At 36.9% G+C, this 27,808-nt stretch overlaps 1 protein-coding gene and 1 pseudogene across 1 annotated transcript; both read right to left on the bottom strand.

Annotated features, from left to right (window-relative positions):
* Positions 1 to 20,003: 20,003 nt before the first annotated feature.
* Positions 20,004 to 21,663, bottom strand: LOC126698270 (peroxidase 5-like). Its single transcript, XM_050395380.1, has 4 exons — positions 21,451 to 21,663; positions 20,941 to 21,132; positions 20,682 to 20,847; positions 20,004 to 20,454 (listed from the first exon to the last, which is right to left on the bottom strand). Exons 1-4 carry the CDS (start codon positions 21,661 to 21,663, stop codon positions 20,042 to 20,044), a joined length of 984 nt encoding a protein of 327 aa, XP_050251337.1. The 3' UTR covers positions 20,004 to 20,041.
* Positions 21,664 to 25,320: 3,657 nt separating this feature from the next.
* LOC126698274 (peroxidase 5-like) lies at positions 25,321 to 27,503 on the bottom strand (annotated as a pseudogene).
* Between the last annotated feature and the right edge of the window lie 305 nt (positions 27,504 to 27,808).

The following is a 27,808-nucleotide window of genomic DNA, read 5'->3' as shown; positions in this document are numbered from 1 at the left end:
ACAATTAAGATTTTTTTTTTTTTTTTTGGTTTGGTAATGTTTTGTTTTATATTGTCTGTTACTATGTCTGGATTTTATAGATAAAATATAAAGAGTATAATTTGTTGGACATAATACTAAAACCTGAAACGTAACATTTAATGTTGTTACGCTCATGTTGAGCCGCGTCAGTAGACATGCCATTTCCATCATCTTTTATTTTATTTTATTTTTATTTGTCCAACAATTTAAAAATAATTTCTATCAATTTAAAAATACTAAAAAATATAAAATAAATTCCACCCCTATCTCCACCATAAAGCCAACTTCTTATCTATATCTCTCTCTCAACTCATCATCTTCCTCTAAAAAAAATAAAAAATAAAAACTTCCCACCAATCAAATTGCTAATATTTCTCCTATTAATGACTTCACCATTAAATCTCAATTGCCTTAAATTCAACAATCAATCCTCTCTCTTTTTGTTTCTCAAAAAAAAAAAAAAAAATCCTCTCTTTCTCTCTCTCTTTTTGACTTATTATCTCCTTATCTCCACCATAATGTCCACTTCTTATCTATATCTCTCTCTCAACTCATCATATTCCTCTTCTTAAAAAAAAAAAAAAAATCATCTTCCCACCAAACAAACTGCTAATGCTTCTCCTATTAATGACTTCACCATTAAATCTCAATTGCCTTAAATTCAACAATCAATCCTCTCTCCCTCTCTCTCTCTGACTTATTATCTCCTTATTTTATGGTTTGTGCTAGATTTTTTTTATTTTTTTTTATTTTAACGATGTTGTAGCATTTAATGTTGCTACGCTTATGTTGAGTCACATTAGTAGCCATATCATTTCCATCATTTTTTTAATTTTTTATTTGTCCAACAATTTAAAAATAATTTCTATCAATTTAAAAATACTAAAAAATATAAAATAAATCCCACCCTTATCTCTACCATAAATCCCACTTCTTATCTATATCTCCCTCTCAACTCATCATCTTCCTTTTCTCAAAAAAAAAAAAAAAAAAAATACACATCATCTTTCCACCAAATAAATTGCTAATGTTTCTCTTATTAATGACTTCACCATTAAATCTCAATTGCTTCAAATTCAACAATCAATCCTCTCTCTCTCTCTCTCTCTCTCTCTCTCTCTCTCTCTCTCTCCTTATTTTATGGTTTGTGCTAGAATTTTTTTTACGATGTTGTAATACAGTTTATTTTATTTTATTTTATTTTTTTTACACTTTTCAATTTTTAGTCTTTTTCTTTCTATTCATGTTTACAATTTTTCTATACATAATTGCATTTTAACCATTAAAATTGTTTGTCTAAAAAATCGGAATGCATTTTATTGATTTAGTACATGTGAAACAATTAAGATTTTTTTTTTTTTTTTTTGGGTTTGGTAATGTTTTGTTTTATATTGTCTGTTACTATGTCTGGATTTCATAGATAAAATATAAAGAGTATAATTTTAATCTACATAATTCTAAAACCTGAAACGTAATATTTAATGTTGTTACGCTCATGTTGAGCCGCATCAGTAGACATGTCATTCCATCATCTTTTATTTTATTTTATTTTTATTTGTCCAACAATTTAAAAATAATTTCTATCAATTTAAAAATACTAAAAAATATAAAATAAATCCCACCCCTATCTCCACCATAAAGGCCCACTTCTTATCTATATCTCTCTCTCAACTCATCATCTTCCTCTAAAAAAAAAAAAACAAAAAAAAAAAAACTTCCCACCAATCAAATTGCTAATGTTTCTCCTATTAATAACTTCACCATTAAATCTCAATTGCCTTAAATTCAACAATCAATCCTCTCTCTTTTTGTTTCTCAAAAAAAAAAAAAAAAAAAAAATCCTCTCTCTTTCTCTCTCTCTTTTTGACTTATTATCTCCTTATCTCCACCATAATGCCAACTTCTTATCTATATCTCTCTCTCAACTCATCATCTTCCTCTTCTAAAAAAAAAAAAAAAATCATCTTCCCACCAAACAAACTGCTAATGCTTCTCCTATTAATGACTTCACCATTAAATCTCAATTGCCTTAAATTCAACAATCAATCCTCTCTCCCTCTCTCTCTCTCTGACTTATTATCTCCTTATTTTATGGTTTGTGCTAGATTTTTTATTTTTTATTTTATTTTTTTTAACGATGTTGTAGCATTTAATGTTGCTACGCTTATGTTAAGTCACATTAGTATCCATATCATTTCCATCATTTTTTTAATTTTTTATTTGTCCAACAATTTAAAAATAATTTCTATCAATTTAAAAATACTAAAAAATATAAAATAAATCCCACCCTTATCTCCACCATAAACCCCACTTCTTATCTATATCTCCCTCTCAACTCATCATCTTCTTTTTCTCGAAAAAAAAAAAAAAAAAAAAAAAAAAAAAAAAACACATCATCTTCCCACCAAACAAATTGCTAATGTTTCTCCTATTAATGACTTCACCATTAAATCTCAATTGCTTCAAATTCAACAATCAATCCTCTCTCTCTCTGTCTCTGACTTATTATCTCCTTATTTTATGGTTTGTGCTAGTTTTTTTTTTTTTTTTTACAATGTTATAGTACAGTGTTTTTTTTTTTTTTTTTTAGTCTTTTTCTTTATATTCATGTTTACTGTAGTTGCACAATTTTCCTGGCCCAAACCCGATTGATCAGGCCCTGGCTCAAGGCGCAACACACAATAAATACTTGTAGAGGATGGGTCAAAGAACTTAGCCTCAGTGAGCTTAGTCGGCCTGAGGTATGGAAAATGTTGTTGCAGGGATAAAAACACCAGAATGGATACTCCACAGAAGATTCTATTCCCTGAGTGATGAATACAGTTTTCTCCGTCCCTTTCTTTGAGGGACCCCCTTACATTATATAGCTCTCTCATTCTTATCTGAACCTTACACTTGTTGATCATCTAAGCCCCCACTTGAGCACCTGTCCTATCAGACACCTTTATCACTCCCTTGTGAGTTGCAGTGGCCAAGGTAGTACTGTTCAGGGGTCTTTTCCTCATTAATGCGGCCAAGAGGGTGGTTGTGACACATTTAATGTGGTGGCAGCAGCTTTCCATGAGATATTTTGGGTTTTATTCTTTTTTATATGCTTGGAGGATGAGCTGCAGTGGTTGGGGCGAGCTTTCTGATCTGGACTTCGTGGTGTCCGAGGAGGTGTTACTCCTCGGACAGGTTTCTTTTACCGCAGTTGGGCTTGAATAATGTTTTGGCTATGACTTCTCCTCGGACACGATGCTTCTCGGATGGGCCTGTATTTAACTAGCCCATTATTTTGGGACGGGCCCCACAATAGCCCCTCAAAACTCTGGTTTTTATCTCCTTCCGAGGAGAAAAGCGGGGTTTTGATGTCAGTGAGAGGATGGAAGTAAGGAAGGCTTGGGGCGCGCGTGCGGGCAGTTACTTTTGGACACGCTACAATTTATGAGGCGCGGCCATTTACTTCTGGAGGTTTCTTGTCCCCTTCATCCAACAGTGAGACGTGGATCGAACGACCATCATTATTTCTCGACTTTTTAGGCGAGGTCGATCTTTTCTCTCTCCTCCCGGCTATAAAAGACGTCAGACAGGCTCCCTTTTTCTTTTTTTATCCGCACATCAGAATAGAGACCTCCAGAGAACTCCAGCGCCCAGAAATCCTTGAGCACATCCTTTCTTCAAATCTTCATAGTCATTCCTGCGAAGCACCCTCCATAGAAGAGCTTTCCGATCACTTCATCGGTCATTTGAGAAGACGCCTGTAAGTTCCGTTCGCTTTGTCGCTTCGATTTCTTCCTCGGACTTTGTTTTTCCTCTCGGTCTTTATTTTCATTTTTCCAGTACAGCTCAGATGGGTAGATTCGAAAAATTAGTAAATACTCCGGCCGCTATGGAGGCCTTTAGGGCAAAATACCACATTCCCCCGGGGGTGGGGCTGCAGTACTGTCCTCTTGAAGGAGTATTGACAGATAGAGGCGAGGGAGAGGTTGTTATCCCTATGATTGCTTTCATAGAGGGAGGGATGACACTTCCCATGCGTAGGATTACAAGGGAGTACCTGTTCAACCATAGGTTGATGCCGCATCAGTGTGCCCCAAATATGTTCAAGATACTAAGCTGTGTAGATGTCTTAGACGAGCGGATGAATCTAGGCCTTACTTGGCACGACGTGGCTTATCTGTATGAGTGTCACCGCCTCGAGAGTGGAGGGTATTATCTTAAATCCCGATTCGAGGTTGTTAGATTGATCTCTTGTCTTCCAGTATCCAATAAGACCGTGAAGAGTGATTTTCTTATTGCTTCGGGGGAGTGGTTCGATGGTATTCATTGTCCGACCCGGGCAGGAATCCCAGGTGCAGCGTCTTTAGGGCCAATCCCTTTGGGGAAAGGGTTTAGCATTGGGGGGTTATTTTTCTTGCTTTCCTTACACTTGGAGAATTTCATGCACTAATCCCACTTTTCTTGGATGTTTGTAGATAAAGTGCACGTCGCTCCTCGGCTAAACTTCGTGAATGTACCGGCGCTGAACTACCTTCTGAGGTCGGAAATTTACGTTGCTGAGGACGGACAGCTACGTGCGGCTCATCTGGTTCTGGGCTATCAACCTCTAAGCCGCTCTTTCCAAGCTATTGGTCACGCCATAAGGGCTGGCAGTCCGCGGTTGGCTAGGATTGACGTGTCCAAGACCGGGTTCCTAGCTCAACGTGATCTTCCACCAATCGTACTACTCGGCGTTCGGCATCCCTATATAGCAGAGCAACTACCTCCGCCAGAAGAGCCTGGTGTTGCTGTTCCAGTTGAGGGGCAAACCGAATCATCTCGTCTTTCCCTTGAGGAAGAAATAGACGAGTTTTATTTTGAGGAGGAAGTTCAGCAAGACCCCGTGGTTGAGCTTTCTGATCCTGAAGGAGAGCAGGACCGCAACTTCGTGGCTGGTGGTCCAATCATAATAACCTGCTCGGACGACTCCTCGGACGGAGAAGGAGGTGATATGGGAAAGTCTCTGCGAGAGTTGATGTCCAGCCGAGGCAAGGGTCAGTCCTCGAAGGCGCTTGCCAAGGCGCAAACCCAGGACCCACCTCCAATCGCCCCTCAGGTCCCTACTGATCCTGGCCTCAAGGCTATCCCCGACCTGAAAAAGAAGAGGCAGACTGACATCCCTGAGGAGGGTGAGCTGGTTACCCGACCTGCTAAGCAGCAAAAGGCTACAAAGGGACAGAGGAGTAAGAGGGCAAACTCCTCTGAGAGCAGGGACGAGGAGAACCGTGCTGAGGTGCGCGCTACCCCGCGTACGTGGAGCCCTAAGTTGGAGTTGGATGGGGTTGCTATCCCCTACAACTCGTCGATCCGAGAGTACAACCGGGGCCGAGCAGGGTACGTGGCTGATGCCTTAGAGCAACCCCTACTGCTTCCTCGGGATATGGAGGCCTATAGGCGGTTCTCTCAGCCCGAGATTTTCCTATCCCTTAAAAGGGATCTTGCGATGGTAAGTAATCCTTTTACTGTTTTATTAATTTATTTAACCCTGTTAAATTCTGAACTGATTTTGTTTCGTTTGCAGATTACTCAGCAGGTATTTATGGCTGAGGAATTTTGTCGTGATAATCGAAGTCGGGCTGAGGCTGAGGCTCAGTCTCAGACGGAGATGGAGAAAGCCTTGGGGTCCCTCAAGCACGATCACCTTGAACTCACTGAGAAGTTCAAGGAGTCGGAGAAACGGTGCAAAAGTGCTGAGGCTGGTCTAAAGAGTGCCGAGACCCAGGCGGAGGACCAGCGCAAAGAGCTATATTCGACCCAGATCAACCTCGCCACCGAGAAACAGGCAGTGCTGGATCTCAAGACTGCTCTGCAAAAAGTCGAGGGTGAGCTGCGACAGGTCAAAGAGGAGGCTCAGCTGATCCGAGAGGCTACGGAGGCTGAAAAGAATGCTGCTCGCCAGCTTGGAGTCCAAGAAACGGAGGCCAGGCTATTCGAGGAGATCCCCGAGGTGTGCAGGGACTACTGCAGCATCTCATGGGCTCAGGCCCTTGATGCTGCAGGAGTTCCTGCAGATTCGGTGTTAAGACTGCCTGAGAACGTCTTCTACCCTCAGGAGATCCGAGAGAATCCTGATGGCGTCCAAGCAGCTTCTGAGCAGGATTTGACGGTGCCAGATGCCGTCCCCATGCCTGACAACTCGAAGGATTCGGCTGCGGACCCTACCATCGAGGCTCCTCCTCTCATTCAGAGCAGAAAGAAGACCCTCTTGCCAAGGCTTAGCTTTTAGGCTTTTTAACTTTTATATTTCCTTCCTCTCTTTATTATTATTATTATTTTTTTGAACGAGAGTCGTCCTGCTTTTGCGCTCTTTTGTAATGACCTCTCTTTTTGTATTGATCTCAGAGTATTAATATAGAATGTTTCCTTCATTTTCATGGATTTATGTTAGCACCATCCCTTTATTTAACGCTGATAACGATATAAACGGTCAGGGTGAAGAGTATGTCTTGTAGCGAATTTGAATGAGGGTTGCAACGGTGCTAGACTGCGCACACGCCTTAAAATGATTTCCCTTAGGTAATAGTTTCCCAAATTGTCATGAGTAATAATTTCCCCTAAGTCTGTGGTCCGAGGATCCATGCAGGACTTAGGTTCTGTTTAAAACTATGAGTAGTCGCCATAAGTAATAATTTCCCTTAAGTGTGTGGTCTGAGGATCCATGTAGGACTTAGGTTCTGTTTAAAATTTGTATGAATTGTCATGAGTAATAATTTCCCCTAAGTCTGTGGTCCGAGGAGCCATGCAGGACTTAGGTTCTGTTTAAAACTATGAACAGTCGCCATAAGTAATAATTTCCCCTAAGTCTGTGGTCCGAGGATCCATGCAGGACTTAGGTTCTGTTTAAAACTTGTATATAAATTGTCATGAGTAATAATTTCCCCTAAGTCTGTGGTCTGAGGAGCCATGCATGACTTAGGTTCTGTTTAAAACTATGAACAGTCGCCATAAGTAATAATTTCCCCTAAGTCTGTGGTCCGAGGATCCCTGCAGGACTTAGGTTCTGTTTAAAACTTGTATAAATTGTCATGAGTAATAATTTCCCCTAAGTCTGTGGTCCGAGGAGCCATGCAAGACTTAGGTTCTGTTTAAAACTATGAATAGTCGTAGATAGATTAGCAGGCAAAGGATAATCACGAAACAAAACATGGGCGAAGCCATTTTCATTAATAACAATATCTTCTTAGGTTATTTACATTCCATGGTCGAGGTACGGCTTTTTCATCCAGATCTTCTAGGTAGTAAGCGCCTATCCCGGCCACGGATGTGACACGGTATGGTCCTTCCCAATTGGGCCCCAACTTGCCCCAAGAGGGGTTTTTCGCGCTGCCGAGAATCTTTCTCATCACGAGATCACCTGGACCTAGAGGTCGCGGCTTAACATTGGCATCATACCCTTGTCTCAGCTTCTGGTGATAATAGGCCATATGAATCGTGGCTTTTTCCCTTCTTTCCTCGGCTAGGTCTAGACTTCTTCCCAATAACTCGTCGTTACCGCTTGGGGTAAACGAACTAGACTACAGTGTGGGGAAGTTGTTCTCGATTGGGAGCACGGCCTCAGCCCCATAAGTCATCGAAAAGGGGGTCTCATCGGTTGAACGTCGCGGCGTTGTCCGATAGGTCCATAAGACGTGTGGGAGTTCTTCTACCCATCTTCCCTTTGCCTCATCTAGTCTTTTCTTCAGTCCGTTCACTATGACCTTGTTCACGGCCTCGACTTGCCCATTTCCTTGGGGGTATGCGGGGGTGGAATATCGATTAATGATTCCAAACTCGCGGCAATACTCCCTAAAGCTCTTACTGTCGAACTGAAGACCATTGTCGGAAATGAGTGTACGTGGAGTTCCGAAGCGGGTGATAATGTTCTTCCAGATGAATTTCTGGGCATCCACGTCCCTAATGTTGGCCAAAGGTTCAGCTTCCACCCATTTAGTGAAGTAATCAGTTCCGACTATTATGTACCGCTTGTTCCCTGCAGCTTTGGGGAAAGGTCCGACAATATCAAGACCCCATTGTGCGAACGGCCATGGGCTAGAGAGTGGGTTGAGAACCCCTCCGGGTTGGTGGATATTCGGGGCAAATCTTTGGCACTGATCGCACTTTTTAGCGTATTCTTGAGCCTCTCTTTGCATGTTCGGCCACCAGTATCCTTGGGTGAGTGCCCTGTGCGCCAGCGACCTTCCTCCGGTGTGACTTCCGCAAATTCCTTCGTGTAACTCCTCGAGTAAAGACTCGGATTCTTTTGGATGTACGCAGAGTAGGTATGGTCCAGAGTAGGAGCGCCGATATAGTTTGTGGTTGTTTGATAGCCAGAACCGAGGAGCATTTCTACGTACCTTCTCGGCCTCTAGTTTTTCTTCTGGTAAGATATCGTCTTGGAGGAAGTTCTTTATGGGGTCCATCCAGTTGGGACTCTGTCTGATCTGATGGACTTGGGCCGGGTTTCTGCTGATGGGACTCGCCCTGACTAGATCTTCTACAAGGATCATTCGTGGCAGATTATGTGCCGAGGACGTGGCAAGAGTGGCCAGCGAGTCTGCATGAGTGTTTACGCTTCTGGAAACGTGCGTCAGATTGAATGACTCAAAACTCGTTTGCAGGCGTTTGACTTGTCCTAGATACTCTTGCATCCTAGCATCTCTGGCTTCCAGCTCACCCATCACTTGTCCGACGACCAACCTGGAGTCCGAGAATGCTTTTATTACTCTTCTGCCCAATCTTTGAACCATTGTTATCCCTTGAAGTAAGGCCTCGTATTCGGCTTCATTGTTCGTAGCTGGAAATCCGAGCCTCATCGATTTTTCAATGGCGGCACCGTCTGGTGATATTAAAACAATCCCAACTCCAGATCCTCTCTGGTTAGCCGTGCCATCCACGTAGACCTTCCAATGCAAGGTCCCCCCTGCTGAAATTACGCCAACCCATTTTCCATCCATGTCTTTCTTCTCGGTTATTGTTTCTATAGAGGGTTCAGCAAACTCCGCTACCAGGTCTGCGAGGACCTGACCTTTGATGGAGGATCTGGGCATATATTTAATGTCAAAGGCTCCCAAAAGCGCACTCCACATGGAGATCCTTCCTGTGTAGTCAGCGCTTCGAAGCACTGCTCGGAGGGGAAGCTGAGTTAGAACGATAACCGTATGCGCCTGAAAGTAATGAGGGAGCTTCCGGGTGGCATGTACTACCACAAGAATTGCCTTTTCTAGAGGTAGGTATCGCACCTCGGCCTCATGTAATGATTTGCTCACATAGTACACTGGTCGCTGCACCCCATTATCATCCCGTATTAGTACCAGGCTTACGGCATGGGGAGCTACAGCGATGTACGCAAATAACACCTCGTCTGCCTCAGGGCTGGACATGATGAGGGGTCGTGACAGATATTCCTTAAGCTGCTGGAAAGCCCGAACACAATCCTTCGACCATTCAAACCCTTTCCACTTATTTATCAGGAGGTAAAAAGGTCGGCATCTATCCGCTGACCGTGATATGAACCGGTTTAATGCTGCAATCATACCAGTGAAATTCTGCACTTCCTTTGGGTTCCAAGGAGCCTGTAGGCTATTTATTGCTTTGATTTGATCGAGGCTCACTTCTATTCCCCTATGGGTTACCATGTACCCTAGAAATCTCCCCGACCCAACCCCGAATGAACATTTGGAAGCGTTCAACCGCAACCGGTGTTCCCTTAAGATAGCGAAGATTTCTTCGAGGTCTTTCATGTGCTCGAACACCCTTTTACTCTTTACAACCATATCGTCTATGTAAACCTCGATGATCTTGCCTAGCTGTGATTCGAACATCCGGGTCATCATCCTTTGGTAGGTCGAGCCTGCGTTCTTTAGCCCAAACAACATCACCTTATAGTGATAATTTCCGATGGGCGTTATGAAAGCCGTCTTCTCCTGGTCTTCTAGCGCAAGGGGGATCTGATGATAGCCCTGGAAGGCGTCCAGGAAGCTCATCCGAGGATGACCCACGGTTGCATCCACCAACCTGTCGATTCGGGGTAGGGGGAATGGGTCCTTTGGGCACGCCTTGTTCAGGTCCGTGAAGTCCACGCAGACCCTCCACTTCCCTGTCTTCTTCCTTACCACCACCGTGTTTGCCAACCATTCGGGGTAAAAGACCTCTTTGATAGCCCCTGCTTTTTTCAGTTTTGCCACCTCGTCTCTCACGGCACTAGCGTGTTCCTTTGAAGGGCGTTGAGGTGACTGCTTCTTCGGAGTGGAAGAGGGGTTGACGTTCAGGTGGTGACAAATAAGGCTAGGATCAACTCCCGGGGCGTCGTAGGCGTCCCATGCAAACACGTCGACATTTCCTTTGAGAAATCTGACCAGTTCCTCTTTTTCTTGAGAAGGCAACTCAGATTGACCTGAAAAAACTTGTCCGGGTCGTTGTTGACAGCGATCTTATCTAAACTTTCACACCTGATCTCCTCGGCTAGCCCGTCCCCTTGCCCGGCCAAGGAGGCTGGTTGCTATGAGCTCTGTGGGGCCGAGGGCTCGGCAACGGGCCGATGTAAGATGGCGGCAACCATACACTTCCTGGCTATGGCCTGATCTCCTCGGATTTCTTCTACTTGTCCTCTGGATGGGTATTTTACTTTTTTGTGGAGTGTGGAGGATACGGCTTCTAGGGCGTGGATCCACGGCCTGGCAACTATTGCGGTGTAGGGGGAGTAAGCGTCGACCACAATAAAATTTACCTCCACCACCTCCGACCCAGTCTGCACGGGTAGCCGGATCTGCCCTTTCGGTGTAACAATCCTCCCTTCGAAGCTGAGAAGGGGGGAATCATAAGCTGCCAAATCTTCCGACTTCAGGTTCAGCCCCTTGTATAGATCAGGGTACATTATTTCTACCGCACTTCTTGAGTCTACTAACACCCTTCTCACATCGAAGCCTCCAATTCTTAACGTAACCACCAAGGCGTCGTCGTGAGGTTGAATAGTTCCCCTCTTATCCTCGTCCGAGAATCCCAGTATCAAAGAGCTTCGCTTTTTCGACCTTTTGGGTTCCCTATGCCTGTCCTCGGAGTAGAGTCGATCTACAGCCAGTACCCTGGGGATGGGTGGCCCAGTTCTTCCTGGTGTAGCGAGGATGACATGTATCGTTCCAGTAGGGGGTCTTAAGGACACATCCTTTCGAGACTCTGGTATTTCTTGACCGGGATGTCCACTCGAGGGGTGCAGAAGGTGACGTAACTTCCCTTCTCGGACCAACTGATCTAGGTGATTCCATAGATTCTTGCATTCCTCAGTGGTATGCCCATGGTCCTGATGGTAGTGACAGTATAGGTCCTGGTTACGTTTGGAAGGGTCTCCGGCCATCTTTCCTGGCCATCTAAAGTAGGGCTCGTTCCTTACTTTCTCCAGCACCTGTTGTACTGGCTCCCTGAACACGGCATTCACTGTTTGTAGGTGGCTCTGTCCAGCCTGTCGCGAGAAATCTCTCCTCGGCTGGCTAGGGTTATACCGTTCCGACCTAAAGTCATTTGCTTTGGGGGGAATGACCTTCTCCTTTCCCCTTCCTTGCAGCTGATCTTCCTCCACCCTTTTGTACTTGTCGATCCTATCCATCAACTGATGAACGTCGGCAACTGGTTTACCAGTGAGGGATTTCCTTAAGCCATGTTCGGTGGGGAGGCCGCTTTTGAACGTGCTGATAGCAACATCATCATGCTTGTCATCTAAGTCGTTATACACTTCCCAATATCTATCCGAGTATGCTTTCAAGGTTTCTCCTTCGTGCATGGATAAGGACAATAATGAACTAAGGGGTCGAGGGACTCTGGTGTTTGTGATAAAACGGGAGCAGAAAGCCTGAGTGAGCTGCTTGTAGGAGCCTATGGAATTTGTCTTCAAGCTGTTAAACCACCTCATCGCCATTGATCCCAAGCTGGATGGGAAGATTTTGCACATTAGGGCTTCATTTTGGGAGTAGATTGCCATTTTCTGGTTAAACTGGCTCACATGCTCTACCGGGTCTGCTCGGCCATTATAGATGGCGAACGCCGGTTGGTTGAAGCATCGAGGCAGCTTAGCCCCTTCAAGTCTATACGTGAAGGGTGATCTCGAAACCTGGTCCAGCGCCTTCTTCATAACATCGTTCCCTGAACCCTTGCTGGATGGGTTCTCATATTTCCGTACAGGGCGTGGTTCCCTTTCGTAGGAAAAGGTTTCACTTGGGGGGGTCCTTAACCTCCGTCGGTAACTCGCATCCTCCGCATTAGAAGACTCGTCTGAGTCAGAGGGGGATCGTTTTCGCCGCACACGTCGTAACTCCCTTTTCAGGTCGTCTATTTCCTGCTGCATGGCCTGATGACTATTTCGCCTCTGGGACACGTGACTACCTGTCTGAGTGTGACTTTGGCTCGTCTGGATAGTATGCACACTTCCCTCACGATTCCCCCTGCCGCCTGGGTTGGTGGGGTTATTTTGCCTCTGGGACTCGACGGGTTGTGTTTGTTGGGAGTTTGCCTGGTGAGGATTCTCTTGGTGTGGGCCTAGTTCTGCCATACTCGATCGTTGTGCTAGCTGATGCTCTAGTTCTTCCCACAGACGGCACCAATTGTAGTTGCACAATTTTCCTGGCCCAAACCCTATTGATCAGGCCCTGGCCCAAGGCGCAACACACAATAAATACTTGTAGAGGATGGGTCAAAGAACTTAGCCTCAGTGAGCTTAGTCGGCCTAAGGTATGGAAAATGTTGTTGCAGGGATAAAAACACCAGAATGGATACTCCACAGAAGATTCTATTCCCTGAGTGATTAATACAGTTTTTTACGTCCCTTTCTTTGAGGGACTCCCTTACATTATATAGCTCTCTCATTCTTATCTGAACCTTACACTTGTTGATCATCTAAGCCCCCACTTGAGCACCTGTCCTATCAGACACCTTTATCACTCCCTTGTGAGTTGCAGTGGCCAAGGTAGTACTGTTCAGAGATCTTTTCCTCATTAATGCGGCCAAGAGGGTGGTTGTGACACATTTAATGTGGTGGCAGCAGCTTTCCATGAGATATTTTGGGTTTTATTCTTTTTTATATGCTTGGAGGATGAGCTGTAGTGGTTGGGGCGAGCTTTCTGATCTGGACTTCGTGGTGTCCGAGGAGGTGTTACTCCTCGGACAGGTTTCTTTTACCGTAGTTGGGCTTGAATAATGTTTTGGCTATGACTTCTCCTCGGACACGATGCTTCTCGGATGGGCCTGTATTTAACTAGCCCATTATTTTGGGCCGGGCCCCACATTTACAATTTTTCTATACATAATTGCATTTTAACCATTAAAATTGTTTGTGTCTAAAAAATTGAAATGCATTTTTATTGATTTAGTACATGTGAAACAATTAAGCTCTTTTTTTTTTTTTTTTTTTTTTTTTTTTTTTTTTTTTGGTCTGGTAATGTTTTGTTTTGTATTATTTGTTAATATGTCTAGATTCCATAGATAGAAAATAAAGAGTATAGTTTTAATGGTTCCATTTTTTTTTTTTAAATCTATGGCAAACTAACCTTTCTCCTAGCCTCCTCCACAATAAAAATCATTTAATGCATTGATGTTAGTGTTATGGTATTTGTTCATCAATATTAGCCCAATTGATGGAGCTTTCTTAACATATCAGCTAATAAAGAGTTTTTTTTTTTAGAAGAGTCAAATAAAGAAGTTAATAATTGATTAAGGTAAGGGAGTCATTAATTAACACATGGAAGCCATTTTAAAATGGCTTCTCTCCCCATCAAAACATTCATTTGCCTCCTTTTGTATTTAAAACCCACTTATTTATTTATTTATTTTTATATAAATTTTGAATTGCTCTCTTTCCACCCCATAAGTCACCAAATTACAAATAGAATTGGAAACTTCCTTTGAGTTTAGTTTTTTCTTTTCTTCCCCCTCAACTTCTTTGCTTTTCAGCTACAAATTTTATGGTTTGTGCTATATATATATATATATATATATATTTACGATGTCGTAATACAATGTTTCTTTTTTGGTTTTTCCAATTGTGAATTGTTAGTCTATTTCTTTATATTCATGTTTAAAATTTTCCTATACATAATTGCATTTTAACCATTAAAATAGTCTAAAAAATTGGAATGCGTTTTTATTAATTTAGTACACGATCATTTCCCTCCCATTTATTTATTTTATTTTCTGAATGGCTTTGTTATTTGTTCTATTTACGTTTACTATATAAATTCTTGCTAATTTTCTTTAGTCTCATCTAATGCTAACTTCTAACTTCTTAGGATACTTTGGAAGAAGAAACATAATCTTCTACATATTATGATCGATAGGTATGGAGCATATGGTGTTCATCTTTTTCTTTGTATTTGAGATTATAACTTAGTTTTGTATGGTTTTCTCATTAATTTTACGATGTAAATAACTTTACGGCAAGTCCTACATACTAATGTATTTAAAAAAAAAAAAAAATCTAATCTCTAATTCTTACCATTTATCATCTCAAAAAAAAAAAAATTCTTACCAATTATAATTTTTAAGGAAACAACTCTGGGACACTTACAATGTTTAATTGTTGCTTTATATTTTCCATGATAATACTAATATCCATTACTCTTACTTGAAGCATATACCTTGATGTGATCTCATTCTCACATAAAAAATTTTTGGAAAAAAAATAATGAATATGGAAAGTCTCTAATTTTCCATAAACCAATATGGTAGTCCAAAAGTTCTCTATTCAGACATGCTATTATGTTACCACATTTAATTCAATGAGTGTCTATATATATATAGACACACACACACACACACAAACACCTATATATGCAACTTAGCAGTTACAAATACAATTTTTAATTACCAAAATATACAAGGTCTCTTCCTCTTCTCTAACCTTTCCCCTCCCACGACACTTATGCAGTGGCGGAGCCACACACAAGAGTGGGGGGGGGGGGGGGGGGGGCAAAGGCCCCCCTAAAATTTTAAAAAATTATTTTATAGTATATATATTATTTACATTTAAAAAAAATGTAGCATGTAAAAATTGAAGTTGGCCCCCCCAAATTTTGAGTCATTTCAATGGTGCTCTTAAAAGAAAGAGAAATTATATTAAAATCATATAATTTAAGAGGTTTAACAAATTAAACTATGTAGAAAATGATAAATTTTTGTACATGTCTAATAGAAGAAATATATGACTTTTATATGCTCATTAAAATTTAGAAGATAATAAATTCTCTTAGTAAATTAATTTATGTGTGTGTGTATGTGTAGAGGTTTGTATTAACTGATATAATAGTATCACAACTTGGCCCCCCCAAACCAAAATTTCTGGCTCCGCCCCTACACTTATGTATCATTTATACCTTTTCCCCTTCCCCTACATATCATATATATATAAATATATATATATATATATATATATATATATATCTCTTTTAAAACCAATAAGCTTAGTATTTGTGATGGAAAAATTTCAATTATCAGTACATGTTTGTTTTTTATATCTACTACATATCAAAGGTACCTCTCTCTCTCTCTCTCTCATTTAGATTTCTCTATAATCTTGACATTCTATTTGTTTTAATGCTTTATGATAGGCATTTTACAAGTTCTAGAAGTTCTTGGATTAATTAGAATGGAGAAAATTAATATATGAAGATTGATAAGTATTGTCAAGATAATAACAATAGTTTTATTTATTTTTTTTTTTTTATGTCAGTAAAGCAATTTGAATAACATAGCTTAAATGATAAATGGTTGTTAGGTTGTCTATATGCTGGTATTACTAATCAAATTCTCTTACATTATTTCACTTTTTGATTACTAAATTTTTTTTTTCTTTTTTTCACATAGGTCACACTTTTTAGCAAGTTTTCCTGGCCATATATATATAGTCATCTACTTGGATGATTTCCTTAGAAATTCTACAATCATCAATGCATTACTCTTGCAGTACAATTATAGATTATAGCATTGTTTGTTGACACATGATAATTTATAATTCAAGATCTTTTCCTTCTATTTTCTTGGCTAATTTGTTAAAATTTAAAAATTGTGTTTGGCTTCATCTTGCTAGGTTCTTTTTTCATGATCATTTGGTATTACTAATCAAATTCTCTTACATTATTTCACTTTTTGTATTACTAATATATATATATATATATATATATATATTTTTTTTTACTTTCACATAGGTCACACTTTTTAGCAAGTTTTCTTGACCATATATATATATATATAGTCATCTATTTGGATGATTTCCTTAGAAATTCTACAATCATCAATGCATTACTCTTGCAGTATATAGATTATAGCATTGTTTGTTGACACATGATAATTTATAATTCAATATCTTTTCCTTCTATTTTCTTGGCTAATTTGTTAAAATTTAGAAATTGTGTTTGGCTTCATCTTGCTAGGTTCTTTTTTCATGATCATTGGTATATATGCTGTGAGTTAGACTAAAGTTGAAGACCTGGGAGAGATCAAACAAGATATAGTTGTACAACTACTACATGAATCTTTTAGAGAACATGAGTATTAAATGTTTAAATTTCTCAGTAGCTTAACATAATGAGGTGATTCCATGGTATAAAAAAACAAATATGGACATGTATAAACAATTATATCATGAATACGTTTGCTTTTATCTACCCCTTTTATATTTTTTATTGATTGACTAAAATCAACTACACATTTAGCTTCTTCTCAAAAGAAAAAAAAATACTACACATTTAGCTTCCTTAGTTTTTCAAAATTTTTAAATTGTGTGTAAAGGAAAAATATATATCAATATATGTTTTTGGGGAGAAATTTTTTTGTTATAGTTGATTCTCATATATGAGTTTAGTGATTATCGAAATATAAATTGTTATAACTTTCTTTAATAGTTCTTATGCGAAAAAATGAAAACAAAGTTTGGATAAATTGCTCATTAACATCTCCAAAAATGCAAAATAATGTTAACTTTCATATGAAATCATCAAGATTCATTTTCATGTTCTAATAAAAATTATACATTCTCTTTTTTTTTTTTCCTTTTTTTTTTTTGTTGTGTTGCATTTTGGTGCATATCTCACTATATTATAATGTATTACAAAATATTTTGCCATATATAATAATTAAAAATAAAACGCAACATGTTTCCTTGGCAAAATATATATATATACAAAAAATCAAGATATAGACTTCTTTAGTTACAGAATATATATTATGGATAAAATTGGCTTCTGCCCTTCTCGGGAAAAATAAATAGCATTCTACCTCATTTCCTAAACTAATTAGGGAAATGTCTGTCTTTTGAAAATTGATTTTCTCAAAATCGAGTAATGTCCTATAGTGATATTTTTAAGGATCTATAGTGGCGTTTTTTAACTCAATCTCCATGAAATCGAGTTATAGGTAAAAAAATTGCATGTAACTCGACTTCATGAAAATCGAGTTACAAAATGCCACTATAGGTCATTAAAATATCACTATAGGCTCCTTAAAATGCCACTATAGAGCTCCAGAATTTTTATTTTAACTCGATTTTGAGAAAGTCGATTTTCAAAAAAATGACATTTCTTTAATTAGTTTGGAAAATGGGGTAGAATGCTATTTATTTTGCTCAAAAAAGGTAGAGGGCAATTTTGTCCTATATATTATATACTATAGTGTAATCCCATTATTGTGAGATGGGTTTGGGACTATTATTTATAAGTCTTAACCACTATTTTCATTTTTTACTTAACATAAAAGAATATGATGTCAATTTTTTCCACGTATTGCGCAGGTTTGCGACTAGTACATATAATATTAAAGTCCCTCACGTGCAATTAATATTTGTTATATGTTAGTTAAAATTAAGAGTAATTAAAGTTTATTCACATAATCACATGTGGTTAGTCCACTTTCATATTATTTATTTGTGGTTTGAAATGTATCATTTTACCTGCTCAAGGTTGGTTCTATTATGCAGTTGTTACATACCTCATTACTTTCACATTTAAAAACATAAAAAACATTATAAAAAAAAGAAGAGAGAAATTAGGATCTAAATTGGATATTTATAAAAATTGTAGAAGTTACTTATACTTTGGCTCAAGCACACTACTAGTAAAAAACTTGGCCAAAATCTAGAAACCCTGTTCATTGAACGGTACAAATTCAAATTAAAAGGATTCAACTTGTGTCCAGTGCTTTTTTGCACTGAATACAACATGTACCCGAATCGTATTGTGTTCAGTGCAAAAAGGTGACACAAGCTTCACCCAAACTAAAATACCCCTAATCTTCATAATCAACCTCCATCCACACTACTGGCAAAGCATAAGCAAAAAGCATATGCCATTAATACTTGATCAAAGGAGTTAAAAAAAATGTTTTTGGCAAAGTTGGAAGAAAAGGACAACGAGAGTGGGTTTTGATGACAATTGCACTCGTATAGTTATTGTTGTTAGATCTATCTATATGAATATATGAAAAGCATAATCTAAGAGAAAGTGTAACCTAACATTCCAAAGATTGTTCATTATATATTTATATGTCACATGTCTATGCTAATTTTTTTAAATTATGCCACCTAAATAGCATGTTTATGTGATATAATAAATATTAAAGGTATAAATGGCAAAAAAGAAAAAGAAAATGAAACAATATTAGTCTTAAGTTTAATTACAATTAATATATAATGAACTTTGCGGAAATCACATGTAAAAAAAAAAAAAAAAAAAAAAAAAAAAAAACTAACTGCATGTACCAAATTGCCATTACAAATCGGGGTCATTATATGGTACCTTAATTGTTTTCTAGGACATGAACACATGATACTCATAGTGGAGTTATTCTTCAATGTAACATGAGTTACAAGCTAATACTACAAATTTTTTGTTATATATGACCATGCTATTGCAAATCTAAAATCACTTCAAAGAAAGAAAGAGGAAAAGAAACATAGGTTATCATATGACATGACAACATTTATCATCAAATTTGATATAAACACAATCTTATTTAACCTTACCATAACCCAACATGAAAATAAAAAAAATGACCATATAGCATTACTACTTGGTATGATGTAAGTAAGCAAAAGATGTGACAAAGTTATTGTCGCATGTAGCTTATTATCATTAGAATAAGAAGTGAAGTGATTTCATAGGTACAAAAAATCTTGCAAGTGGGGTTGGGTTGACCCATGAGTCATATGGGTTGACTTTTTTTCTTCCTTTAGAGGGTTTTATTTTTGTTTTTGTTTTTGTGTTTGTGTTTGTGTGTAGCATGTCTTTTTTACTCTTTTCTAGGTTTTTCCCCCTCATAAACACTTGTAGATTTTTTCCTAATGAGTTTGAGATTTGAATGCTTCAATTAAGTGAACCTTAAATTGTGTAAACTTAAGTGTTTATGTATTATATTTAACTTTTTTTTTGAGTGGTTTTGTTTACTTATTCTCTTATTTGTATTGAAAAGAAGACACAGTTTTTTGCATGTGAAAAAATATGGGTCATATTAGGTTGATGCAACTGAAAAGACCAAGTAAGAGTTATAGGTTTGGCAACCGGTGTAGGACAACTTGTTATGACCCAAACTCAATCCAACCTAATCCCAAGCCCAATTGACCAAACCCATTTTCTAGGTCTAAGAAAGACATGACCTTTTAGGCCATTTGTTTCCTAAAAGTTGGGCCGAAATACATGGGGATGGGGTAGTTTTTATGTAGTTGATAAAAAGGTTGTCCTTTAAATCGGCTATTACATTTTAATTCATTATTGACATGATATTTTTTAGATTTGACTTTATACATAATACCATATAATTTAAAAGGTTAGATAACTTAGTATAAAATACACTTTTTGATTTATAATATTTAGCATGAATTATGAAATGAATCAATTTTAAATAAAGAAATCCTGATTCTGCTATATCCTATTTAAAATAAGACAGCCTTAACTTAGAAGCATTATTGCTTGCTTTGTGATTAAACAAATACAGGCACAATAAGAGTCCAGTTTTAGCTTAAAGAGTACTAACTATGCAGCTTCCTTCCGCTCTAGCTATTTATCACCCTGCAATTTGAACGTATCTCACCAACATTACCCGTTAAGACATCAAGTTGACCCATCTTCACCATTGCAGCAGCAAATTTGCTCCTCCAAAGCAGGGGGTTCCTCTTACTTTGATTCACTTGGTTTGCTGTTACTGTATTTGTCATGAGTGTTTGGTCTGATGTGAACAACCCTCGGTTAGCTAAAACGTTAACATAGTAGCCTGTATCTGTGCTGCCAGGGCTAGAAGGGTCCATTGAAACCACCAAATTAGGATTTGTGTTGCCTTGTGGACACAGCCTCTTCAACCAAGATGCATATATGAAATCTAAGCTTGGGTCCTGACCTTTGGTTCCATTGAAATTGTACAATCTGTTGCTGAAAGAGGTGCAATGAGAGCGGCCAATGGTGTGTGCTCCTGTTTATAACATAATCTTTTCATGTCATTCAAGTATAATTCGCTTTCCATATCATTAAACATCAAATCAAGACATTAATTGTTAGTGAAAATCATGGTATTAGTTAATAAGGGATTGATTTCTCTGACAATCAATATCTTGATTTGATATTCAATGACATGGAAAGTTGATTTGGAATGAAGTTGCAAAAAACTCAGAAATTTATACAAGTGAATGAAGTTCTAACCAGAAAGCGTAACCATTTCTTCTTGTGTGAAGCCCTTCTTAGCAAAGATTTGAGTGAGTTGGTCAACATTGAAAGAAGGGGTAGGTAAGTTTGTGAATGTATCTGAAGCTAGAGAAATTTTGCCATCTCTTCTTCCAGAAGGAACATCGTAGCCGAGCCCTCCAGTCTACATGAAGAAAACAAAGGTCATACATATGTTCAACCAAATTTACCAATATATAATGTTTCAAGAATGTTAAGCAAACTAAGAATCTCTTACTATCTCTATGCTATCCCTTGCTGCAAATGCAACTATATCAGCGCACGAAACAACTCCCTTGCATATGTCTTCAAGTTTAGCCTTGACATTATCAATGACTGCAAACCCTCGTAGACTGTGATTATTTGCAGGAGAATCTTTCTCTGCCTTGTTTGATGGAGTGGAATCAATGAGCACTGATGCATCACAACCCTGAAAGTAGCTAGTGAACACTACGTATTAGCAACTCTTATCAAATATATATAGCTTAAAACTAATAGATTGGCACCGATCACTCTATGTTAGCCACCAAAGCACACTGGTTAAAGAGGATCCTAATATGTCTCTAGTGATAGGTCACTTAAAATTTTAAATAATGAAGCATATGTCTTCACATTAAAAAATGTAAATTTTAACGGTGAAATAGACTCTCTCTCCAATATTTCAAGTGAAATGTAAAAGAGATCCTATCAGAGAAAACCTTGAAACCAAAGGGAGAAGAATAAGGGAAATAGCAGCATGTTTACTTACTCTAACAAAGCAGTCACTGAAGTGTAGTTTTACAAGACCAGCAGCTACTCCATGATCCCTAATGAAGCTGTCTCTGACCACATCTTTGACAATTAATTCGACTAAGCTACATGAATTTCTATAAAACCCTATTTGAAGCTGAGAATGCACGCTTTGGCATAACAAAACCACAACAAAAGTAATAGATACAAAATTTAGCTTCCTTGACCTCATTTCTTTTAGATGCTAATAAAACTTTTTTTTTTGAGAAGATGATGCTAATAAAACTTGAAAGCATCTAACATCTAATCTAATTAAATCTAATTATATATTAAAAAAATTGGATCCAAACAATTGATTGATGAATAGAATGATGTCACATGTTAGAACTCGTCTATTTCTTCTTATTTTCTTGAGTTATTGCCAATTACTTCTAATCAGAGCCATTTATGAGCACAATAAATTTCTTCCATCAATGTTTTAAGAAAATGAGGTCCCATTTGGTAGAGTTGTTTAACAACATATTTTCAGTTTTTAAACAACATTATACGCATTTCCACACACTTTTTGTATTTCAGAAAAGGGAAATACTAACGAGTGCCCTTAGGGCATTGGTTAAGAATCTAGTTAAAGGAAATTTTTATGGGAAAAGAAAAAAAATAATTAATGTTTTGATAGCTTTTTTCATTTCCCGTAAAAGTGATATCAAAACTTTCTTTAGAGCACTTGTTAGCATGACCCTTCAGAAAAATACAAACAATGTTATTAGAACAACATTATCAAACGGCCCCTAAATTTCTCCACAAAACTTTCCATAAACTTTTTGGTAGCTATAAAGCGGAAAAATAAATAAATAAAGGAATCTAAATATCTTCTCTTGCACCCTTTTTTTTCCTTCTATTTTGATTCTTATTCTCATTTGAGCTACATATTAATGAAAGAGAAATAATATGTTCATAACATTGTCACAATAAATTCTAAGTAGCAGGTTGTTAGAAGCTGTTATGAGTGGGTAAAAAAGTAATTTAAGATGTTGAGTTAAATTAAAACCAATAACAACTTATCATTTAGGGCACATTTGGTAGATTGTAATAGGCACTATAATGTAATAGTTATTCCTATGATTTAGCTATTCAATAGTTTTGTTATGTTTTTATTACAGGGAATAGTCATTTCTTATAAATAATTATTCTTTAAAATGAGGAATAACTATTCATCTCTAAAAGAGTTGTAATAGCTATTCATTAGTAGATGTAATAATTTCTAACATTAATATATTTCCAAATAAATAAACTTTCCATATCCACCTAACAATTATGGAAATAAAAAATCATAAAAAAATAACTCATCTCTCTAAAATTTAAAATATATTATTTTCTAGGAAATATATTTGTATGAATGAGATATTTCTTAAAATAGATCATAAGTTTTATTTTAATGTTACAACTCACAACCAAACTAATGAATAAGTTTAATTATTCCATTACAACACCTTTCATTCCTGGTAATAAAGATTACCATTCCTGTTGTAATCCACATTCAATGTACCAAATGTACCCTTAAAATTTGTTATGAAAGTGTTATGAAAATATTGTGAACATAGTATTTTTCATTAATGAAAACAATAATTGTTGTTACCTATTATTTTCAATTAAAGCCCATTATGAGGATAATAAATTTCTACAGTCAAAGTTTTAAGACACTATTTCTCTCCATAAATTTCCCATAAACGTTTTGGTAGCTAAAGTGGTAAAAAAATAAAAAGTTAAATGTCTTCTCTTGCACCTTTTAAAAGTTAAATGTCTTATGAATAATTATTCTTTAAAATGAGGAATAACTATTTCTCTCTAAAAGGGTTGTAATAGCTATTCCTTAATAGATGTAATAATTTCTAACATTAATATATTTCCAAATAAATAAACTTTTCATATGTACCTAACAATTATAGAAATAAAAAATCATCAAAAAATAACTCATCTCTCTAAAATTTAAAATATATTATTTTCTAGGAAATATATTTGTATGAATGAGATATTTCCTAAAATAGATCATAAGTTTTATTCTAATGTTACAACTCACAACCAAACTAATGAATATGTTTAATTATTCCATTACAACACATTTTATTTGTGGTAATAAAGATTATCATTCCTGTTATAATTCACATTCAGTGTACTAAATGTATCCTTAAAATTTGTTATGAAAGTGTTATGAAAATATTGTGGATATAGTATTTTTCATTAATGAAAACAATAATTGTAATTACCTATTATTTTCTATTAAAGCCCATTATGAGGATAATAAATTTCTACAGTCAAAGTTTTTAGACACTATTTTTCTCCATAAATTTCCCATAAACGTTTTGTTGGCTAAAGTGGTAAAAAAATAAAAAGTTAAATGTCTTCTCTTGCACCTTTTGACTTTTTGTCTTCTATTTTAATTATCATTCTCATTTGAGCCACCTATTATTAATGACAATAAATTTCTCTCCCCAAATGTTTTGGTAGCTAAAGTGAAAGGAAAAAAAAAAAAAAAAAAATTAAATGCCTTTTCTTACACCTTTTCATCTTTTGTCCCGAAAAAGATTTAAATGCCTAAGCTTTGCTTCTTTTCTATTGTGTTTGTAGTTCTCTCTCACTAATTCCATAATCACTCATTCCAAAAGCCTTGTAACTGAATTGGCACTTCCCTATGTACAAAGTGCTTGGGGGTTTAAGGGGAAAGAGTTTGAACTGCGGGGTTAGCAGCATGTTGTAATTATTTCTCAAAAAAAAAAAAAATCTATAGTTTTTTCTTATTCGTTTTTATATTTGTAGTACCAGTTCATTGTCCAATAATCCTATTGGCCAATCCCTTAAGGAAAGTAGAGCTAATTGCTCAAATTTTCTATTCAGAATATTTGGCTGAATTTTTTTTGATGAAATAAAAATTCAAGTGTTCAATTTAATTGGATTTTGTGTAATTGTAACTTTCACTCTTTGAAGATGGAGTATATTATGATGAAAAGGTTCTTCTTCTTCTTCTTCTTCTTCTTCTTTTTTTTTTTTTTTTTTTTTTTTTTTTGAGGAAATGAAAAGGTTCTTCCTAATCGTTCAAGGATGGATTTGTCAAACTATTTAAAGATTTTATTTATTTTTCAACACTTTCATTGGATGAATTTTTAATGTATATATAATGTCATTTTTGGCCTTGTAAGAGCATTCTCATCAACACTCTCAAATGCTATAAATACTAAATTTTAGCATCAAAAGATCAAAAAGCATACTCCATTAAAATTCTTAAATCCTATTCATTTTGCAATCCAGCTACAATGGATTGCTAGAGATAGCAGCCCACTGTAGCAAGATTGTAAAAAAAAAAAAAAATTTGTTTAATAAAGAGAGAGACAAAGGACAGAAGGAGAGAGATAGAGGAGAGAGAGGAAAAATAAAAAATGAATAAAAATAATAAAGAAATAAAATTTAAATGGAGTGTTAAAAAAAATAGAAGTTTTGATAGAAGGGATATTGTAAAATGATGTATTATATATTATAAAATTAGTTTTTGAGATGGTAAATGCTAAATTTTTTAGAAGTATTGATGGGAATGCTCTAAGGCTATTTGCAGATCTAACAAAGAAGTAGCCAAGAAGGTTTTTTTTGTTTGTTTGTTTTTTTAAATTGTGAGAAGGACATAAAGAATTCAGGTAATTTAATACATAATTAATTTACATTGAAATATTTAGAAATTTCTTTTTTACTTGTTGCACCTTACCGCTTTCATGATGCAATACTTTGAATTATTTTAATTTTATGAAAATTTTAATTTAATTTATCGATTAATCCACTATAACTTTGTTAACCAAAAAACAAATCTTGAAACATGTTTGTTCAATTAATGTTAGGAAATGGATGGGTGACCCAATAGATAGGAGAGCCTTTGAAACGTTATTGCTTGCTTTGTGATTAAACAAATACAGCAATAAGAGTCCAGCTTTTAGCTTAAATAGAGTACTATGAAGCTTTCCTTTCGGACCTTTTCTCTCCTCTCTAGTCTCTAGCTATTTATCACCCTGCAATTTGAACGTATCTCACCACCATTACCCGTTAAGACATCAAGTTGACCCATCTTCACCATTGCAGCAGCAAATTTGCTCCTCCAAAGCATGTTGCTCCTCCCATTTTGACTCACTTGGTTTGCGGTTGCTGCGTTTGTCATGAGTGTTTGGTCTGATGTGAACAACCCTCGGTTAGCCAGAATATTCGTGTAGTAGCCAGCATCTGTGATAGCAGGGCTAGACGCGTCCATTGGAACCACCAAATTTGGATTTGTGTTGCCTTGTGGACACTGCTGCTTCAACTGGGATGCATACATGGCATCTAAGCTTGGGTCTTGACTCGCGGTTCCATTGAAATTGTACAATATCTGTTGCTGAAAGAGGTGCAATGAGAGCGGCCAATGGTGTGTGCTCCTGTTTATCACATATATTTTTCATGTCATTCAGTTGTTTCTTTCGATTTGTATGGTCTTATAAAAGACTTTTATAAGACCATACAAATCGAAAGAAACAACTGAATGACATGAAAAAGAGATTGAAGTTCTAGCTTACCGGAAAGTGTTACCATTTCTTCTTTTGTGAAGCCCTTGTTAGAAAAGAATTTAGTGAGTTGGTCAACATTGAAAGAAGGGGGAGGTAAATTTGTCAATGTTTCTGAAGCTAGAGAAATTTTGCCATCTCTTCTTCCAGCAGGAACATCATAGCCGAGCCCTCCAGTCTGCATGAAGAAAATAAGGGTCATAGATTCATATATATGTTCAACTAACTTTACCAATAATGTTTTCAGAACATTCAGCAAAGTGTCTCTTACTAACTCTAAGCTATCCCTAGCTGCAAATGCAACTATATCAGCACAAGAGACAACTCCCTTGCATATGGCTTCAACTCTAGCCTTGGCATTATCAATGACTTCAAACCCTCGTAGACTGGGGTTATTTGCAGGAGAATTTTTCTCTGCCTTGTTTGATGAAGTGGAATCAAGGAGCACTGATGCATCACAACCCTGAAAATAGTAACGTGTACTTGATAGCTACTCTTATATAGGCATCCATCACTCCTGCAAGTACTATTGAACTCCTCTATGTTGGCCACCAAATCCCACAAGTTGATGATCAAGAGGCCGTTTGGATTCCACTGAATCCGGCGTCTGCGTTTTCAAAGTTTTACGTTTTCATTTTTTTTTTTCCCCATTTGTTGACTTTGGGGGGCAGAATTTACTGTTATGAACAGTGTATGCACTGTTTACACACGGTGCATACACTGTTCACGTATTAAAAAATATTAAAAATGGATCCCACAGTACTATTTACACATTTAAAAATTATTTTGCTATAGTGTTTTCAGTTTTCAGTTTCAGCAACAATAAGTTCAATCCAAACGAACCTCAAGTCCACCAGTCAATTATTGAAAATGAACATACATACTGTCCTAATAATGCAGTGTGCTGTGGTTGGTCATTTGAGGACTTCGAAATGGGTTCCATTTTACAGTTAGCTTAGACATTAAAAATATGATCCTCCATTTTACCATTAAGATTTTAGTTTTGGGACTTAACAGTATACATGCAGGTTGCAAAGTCATTTTAAAATTTTAAATGACGTGATATTGGATATGGAACAAGATATACCTTTATATTTGTATTATATCATATGAACTATGGAATGATTCCATTTGAAATGGAGAAGATTCTAATATGCATCTAGTGCTATGTTATTTAAAATTTTAAATGATGTGACACTAAATATGTCGTTAGATGCAAAAAAATTAGATCTTAATTGTAAAATATTGACTCTCCAATATATTTCAAGTGAAAAGGAGAAGATCCAATTGGAGCTATCAGCTAATCCTGAAACCGAAGTGACAAGAATAAGTAATTTTAGCTCGTTTACTTACTCTAACAAAACAGTCGTGAAAGTGTAGTCTAACAAGACCCGCAGCCACTCCCTGGTCCCTAAAGAAGCTGTTTCTAACCTCATCTTTGACTATGAATTCGGCTAGGCTACAAGTTTGCTTCCTTGACCTCATTTCGTTTTAGATGCTAATAAAACTTGAAGAGCATCCTAATAAATTATACTTGCTTGTAAAAGTAATACTTGGTCGGTTATATAATTCAGAGTAAAATATGCTTCTAGTGCCATGTGAGAAGGAAAAAGGCTGGAAAAGTTATTGTTATTTGATTGGTGAAATGAAAGAAAATAAACTGTTTAGAGAAAGTAGAAAAAAGGACAACTGGAGTGGGTTTTGATATGACAATGGCACTCCTATTGCTGTTGTATTAGTTTAGAGGCCATATCATGGTTTAATTAGGATTGAATTTAAAATAAGTGAATAAATCAATCTCAT

The sequence above is a fragment of the Quercus robur genome, chromosome 9 (assembly GCF_932294415.1).
Source record: "Quercus robur chromosome 9, dhQueRobu3.1, whole genome shotgun sequence".
Taxonomy (NCBI): Eukaryota; Viridiplantae; Streptophyta; class Magnoliopsida; order Fagales; family Fagaceae; genus Quercus; species Quercus robur.
Note: the sequence above shows the minus strand (reverse complement) of the source record. Positions and strands in the feature narration are given on the sequence as shown.